This window comes from Nerophis ophidion, linkage group LG08, assembly GCF_033978795.1.
Source record: "Nerophis ophidion isolate RoL-2023_Sa linkage group LG08, RoL_Noph_v1.0, whole genome shotgun sequence".
Lineage (NCBI taxonomy): Eukaryota > Metazoa > Chordata > Actinopteri > Syngnathiformes > Syngnathidae > Nerophis > Nerophis ophidion.
Window position 1 is genome coordinate 71,836,933 of NC_084618.1, and position 6,000 is coordinate 71,842,932.

At 38.4% G+C, this 6,000-nt stretch overlaps 1 protein-coding gene across 1 annotated transcript in view; it reads right to left on the bottom strand.

Moving 5' to 3' along the window:
* The window catches only part of atrnl1b (attractin-like 1b), a 131,291-nt gene that overhangs the window by 59,778 nt on the left and 65,513 nt on the right, over positions 1-6,000 (bottom strand). The window contains exons 22-23 of the mRNA XM_061909599.1: positions 1,099-1,193; positions 723-801 (exon numbers count right to left, since the gene is read on the bottom strand). Coding sequence (XP_061765583.1) covers positions 723-801; positions 1,099-1,193 — 174 coding nt within the window. The remainder of the gene's footprint in view (positions 1-722; positions 802-1,098; positions 1,194-6,000) is intronic.

Sequence of the window (6,000 nt, forward strand, 5' to 3'; positions counted from 1 at the left end):
TTTTTTTAAATGTGAAAAAAACTTGGGGACGATAAAAAATATCAGTGTAATCATAGTAGTACCGACTCGAGACGCCCTTGTACTTGGTATCATTACAGTGTATGTCAGGTGTAGATCCACCCATGGCATTTATTTCCATTGAGGAGCGCCAGCTTGCTGTTAACGGTGAACTATTGTATCCTCCTATGATGTGTAGTGAAGCATGTTTAGTAGTACCTTGCCCTGCAGGGATGATACTTGTAAGAAACTCACTTTATTTGTCGCCATGGAGGCGAAAATTTGTGATTTAGAAGTAACTAAAACACTGCCGACTGCGGATGGACGCTAGCCACTAGCTATGTTTTAAAGCACCTCTTGCTGAGCGGTGTTTCAGTGTTAAAGTTGTATCTTTATCGTTAGTTTTTAAGCCAAAATGCCTCCATTCTCCCTTTCTTTCTACACACCGTGTCTGATTGCAAGTACTCCGTACTTGTGCGTTGCCGAAAATGCCCCACTGCTCGTGAAACCAGCAATGTCCCAACGTGACGACGGCGTGCCGCCATGCCCGTAAAAAAAAAAAGAAAAAGGAACCGGTATTTCCCAAAAACAGTATAGCACCGTTTTGATACATTAGTACTGCGGTAATTTATTTGTACCAGTATACCGTACAACCCTAGTCCACTGTAAAACTATCACATGCATTTAATGCACAATAATCAAGCGACACACTTTATAATAAGTACCTGTGGATCCCACAGACCAAGTGATATTGAGGTTGAAGTTGTTAGATGCATTGATGGACATGTCCAAGTTCTTGTTGGCCTTTAGGTGACAGAATAAAATACAAAACATCAGACATTTGAAAAAAAAACTGTATAAATTAGCCTACAAAACTGTGTAATGATTAAGCATGTGACAGCCAAAAACACGATTCGCGGAGTCGTCATCATGGTGATAATTGACTTGTGATATGTCAGGGAGCTGCTCTCTGCAAATTATCCACCACACACACAAAACAACAAAATCACAGTGACTCTTCATACTGACTCACTGTTACATCTGTTCGCATGGTTACCAGCATGTGTGTTCTATAACTTGAATTTGGCTGGTGAAACATACCTGCTCAGGTGAGGCCATGAAGTTGATGGCCGTGTAGTGGTTATCATCTTCCTGAATGAGACTAAAGGTGAACTGGTAGTCGATCAGCAGATTGTCTATTGAAGAAAGGAAAAACAAATTAGTATAAGCTACATTTTATACTGTATGTTCAAAAATACACTGTCAAACCTTACGATATGCATGACTCGCACCACATATTTTTGGGAAATGCAAAACATTCCAAAAAAAAAAGTTTGAGCAACATTCTGACTGATGACAAGTGGAATCCAAAAACAGATGCAATCAAATCCAATGACTGCAATCAGGATTTTCATCAAAGCTCAGTAAGCTACATCATTTTCAACTATTATTTTACACCCGTGTTGCCACTAACAAAAAGGACATTGACGATATAAATGATATACATTTGACCAACAATAGTTTTTAATACTATCGTTATATTGTGACAATGCATGTCGCTGTGTCCTGCAAAGTTGACAGCGACAAACCAATGATTGCGTTCTCAACAAAATGTAGGATCCTGACTAGTGGCTAATGTCTTTCCACAGTACAAAGCCTTTTCGAAGTCAACAGTCCTCATTTCCTTGGCAGCAAATAAACTAACTTTCTTGCAAGTGCAGTATCATCCCTGACAAATGAAGAATAGCTAAATATGCCAACACTACACACCGTAGGAGGCTATGCAACAGGCTCAAGCTCTTGAATGTAAACAAAATATGCACAAATCTACAAGTGTAATATTATTGTATGGTCGATATTACAGTGGTTAGATCAATTTATTCTATTATGAAAAAAATAAGTCCCTGGACACACAGGAGGATTTTAAGGGCAAAACCAAATGATTTAAATCCTGGCCAGTGGTAGGAAATAATTTTAAATATATGATTGATATTTTTACACTGCCATCCTGTGTTTTTGTCTGATTATAATAGTTATCAAAAATTTTATTATATAACGATCTTGAACATTTCAAGCATCAGTATGACCAATTCTGCGCCTTTAACTACTTGGCATTGGATCGATACCCAAATTTGTAGTATCACCCAAAACTAATGTAAAATATTGCAAACAGAAGAATAAATGTTTATTACACTTTAACAGAAGTGTAGATAGAACCATGTTATAACAGAAAGTAACCAGCTAATAAGAGTAAATTAGCAAGTAGATTAATATAAATTAAAATAATACAACTAGAAATTACGCAATATTTTCTTGCATGTGTCAGCAGCTAAATCAGGAGCGTTTGTACCCCGTTTTCAAATGATTATATTATTATGTACATGTAAAACAATATATTGTAATATATCATTATCGCAGGAGGCTGCAATATATATCGCAACATACATTTTAGGCCGTATCACCCATCCTTACTTGCCACCATTCCTACTTTTTTTTTAGTCCATAATGTTAGAGTGGGGGGGGGTCCAGACTTTTCAATTTTGTAAAACAGCTTAAAAATGTTTTTTAACTCAGGGCTCTTAAAGTTACCTCATGCAATTAATTACCCAAAAAATGGTCGCATTAATCATGTATATACGCGGAATAATCAAGAAATGTGTTTGACCAGGTGGGCGTCTTTGACTTGGTTACCCGAAAAGCAGTGTGGTCAGGTCAATGCTTCTGTCAGTGCAAAGATGAGGGAGGAAACTCTGACTGGTTGTAATTCTCCATCCATCCATCCATCATCTTCCGCTTATCCGAGGTCGGGTCGCGGGGGCAACAGCCTAAGCAGGGAAACCCAGACTTCCCTCTCCCCAGCCACTTCGTCTAGCTCTTCCCGGGGGATCCCGAGGCGTTCCCAGGCCAGCCGGGAGACATAGTCTTCCCAACGTGTCCTGGGTCTTCCCCGTGGCCTCCTACCGGTTGGACGTGCCCTAAACACCTCCCTAGGGAGGCGTTCGGGTGGCATCCTGACCAGATGCCCGAACCACCTCATCTGGCTCCTCTCGATGTGGAGGAGCAGCGGCTTTACTTTGAGTCGCTCCCGGATGGCAGAGCTTCTCACCCTATCTCTAAGGGAGAGCCCCGCCACACGGCGGAGGAAACTCATTTCGACCCCTTGTACCCGTGATCTTATACTTTCGGTCATGACCCAAAGCTCATGACCATAGGTGAGGATGGGAACGTAGATCGACCGGTAAATTGAGAGCTTTGCCTTCCGGCTCAGCTCCTTCTTCACCACAACGGATCGGTACAACGTCCGCATTACTGAAAACGCCGCACCGATCCGTCTGTCGATCTCACGATCCACTCTTCCCTCACTCGTGAACAAGACTCCTAGGTACTTGAACTCCTCCACTTGGGGCAGGGTCTCCTCCCCAACCCGGAGATGGCACTCCACCCTTTTCCGGGCGAGAACCATGGACTCGGACTTGGAGGTGCTGATTCTCATTCCGGTCGCTTCACACTCGGCTGCGAACCGATCCAGCAAGAGCTGAAGATCCCGGTCAGATGAAGCCATCGGGTTGTAATTCTGACCATGAAATTGCACTTGTGTCGAAATACTTATGTGCTTTTTAAAATTTAATTCAAATTATGCAAGCAAGTAATTTACTGCGATTAAACACTAAAAAGTGTGAATGCTGCTAAAAGCATTGTTTATTCAGCTCTGAATCGACGGGGGAGTGTCAAGGCCCGATGTTCCCGGGTGAATCTATGTTTATTGTAATTCATTTTCGACCGTGTCTGGGGAAAAAAAAAAAATAGCGGCTACATCTTTAAGATATATATTTAAACAGTGTACATTTTGAAGAGATACATTATGATACTTTTGGAAGGAGTAGGGGGTGGTTTCATTTGCAATCTGGGAACGCTGCTACCAACGTACATGCAGACAAACTAAAAAATCAGGTTAGAAATGTGATTGTGGAGCAAAATTTACGCAAGATTTACATAAAAACATATCCAATACATATTAACTAGACTACAAGGAAGTGTGTTAAATATAGCTTAAGTTCTTGACAAAGCTGTGTCATTATTAGCTTTTCAGCTTTACATTGTGCCCTTTTGCCTTATTTTTTTTCCATTTTTGTTGAAGTTTTTTTACAATGTCAGTAGAAAACAAGCTATGGGGCTACATATTGCCCCAGGCCACACTTTGGACGCATTGTGTTAGAGAACTGTATTAATTATATTACTGCACGACAGCTATTTGCAACCACTGCTGTTGTTATGATCGTGACATTTCCCTGGAAATATGCAAACTGGTTCTGTGTCCTAGTTGCAGAGGATGTACTTGAAATGTCATGTTAAAGTACTTAAAGGTTTCAGAACTACAGAGATGCATTTTGCAATAGTTTAGACCAGGGATGTCCAAACTATGTGCAGCATCCTCAATTTGGCCCGCGAGATGTCCCTCCACCCCAGCAATCAACTTTAAATATCTGACAGTATTTTGCAGCATTTTGCCGCCATCTTAGGGACATTGTGAATAATTTAGGTCAATGACCATGAATTGTTATTAGAAGAGTGAGTACACAGCACAGCATTTACTTAAATGAGCCTATCCAGACAAATTTCCCGAGTCATGGCGCAAAAAGAAATTGCAACATAGAAAGTCAACAGACATGGTCACACAGCCTGCTCAATGAACTTTGTAAATATATATACATACACATATGCACACATATATACATACACAAATATATACATACATATATGCATACACACATATATATATATATATACATACATACATACATACATTTATACATACATACATATACATACACATATACATACATATATACATACATACATACATATATAGACATACATGTATTTACAAATACATACATATATACATACACACATATATACATACATGTATACATATACACATACATATACATATAAATATATATATATATACATACACATACATATACATATAAATATATATATATATACATACACATACATATACATAAAAACATATATATACATATATACAGACATGTATACATATATACATACTTATACATATAAATATATATATATATATATATATATATATATATACATACACATACATATAAATATATATATACATACACATACATATAAATATACATTTATCTCTATCTGTATACATATACACATCTGTATACATATACATATATATATACTGTATATATACGTACACATATGCATACATATATACATACACAAATATAAACCCCGTTTCCATATGAGTTGGGAAATTGTGTTAGATGTAAATATAAACGGAATATAATGATTTGCAAATCATTTTCAACCCATATTCAGTTGAATATGCTACAAAGATAACATATTTGATGTTAAAACTGATAAAAAAAAATTTTTTTGCAAATCATCATCAACTTTAGAATTTGATGCCAGCAACACGTGACAAAGAAGTTGGGAAAGGTGGCAATAAATACTGATAAAGTTGAGGAATGCTCATCAAACACCTATTTGGAACATCCAACATGTGTGCAGGCTGATTGGGAACAGGTGGGTGCCATGATTGGGTATAAAAGCAGCTTCCAAGAAATGCTCAGTAATTCACAAACAAGGATGGGGCGAGGGTCACCAATTTGTAAGTAAATTGTCGAAAAGTTTTAAAACAACATTTCTCAACGAGCTATTGCAAGGAATCTAGGGATTTTACCATCTACGGTCCATAAAATCTTCAAAAGGTTCAGAGAATCTGGAAAAATCACTGCATGTAAGCGATGATATTACGGACCTTTGATCCCCCAGGCTGTACTGTACCAAAAACCGACATCAGTGTGTAAAGGATATCACCACATGGGCTCAGGAACACTTCAGAAAACCACTGTCAGTAACTACAGTTGGTCGCTACATCTGTAAATGCAAGTTAAAACTACTATGCAAAGCGAATGCCATTTATCAACAACACCGAGGAACGCCGCCGGCTTC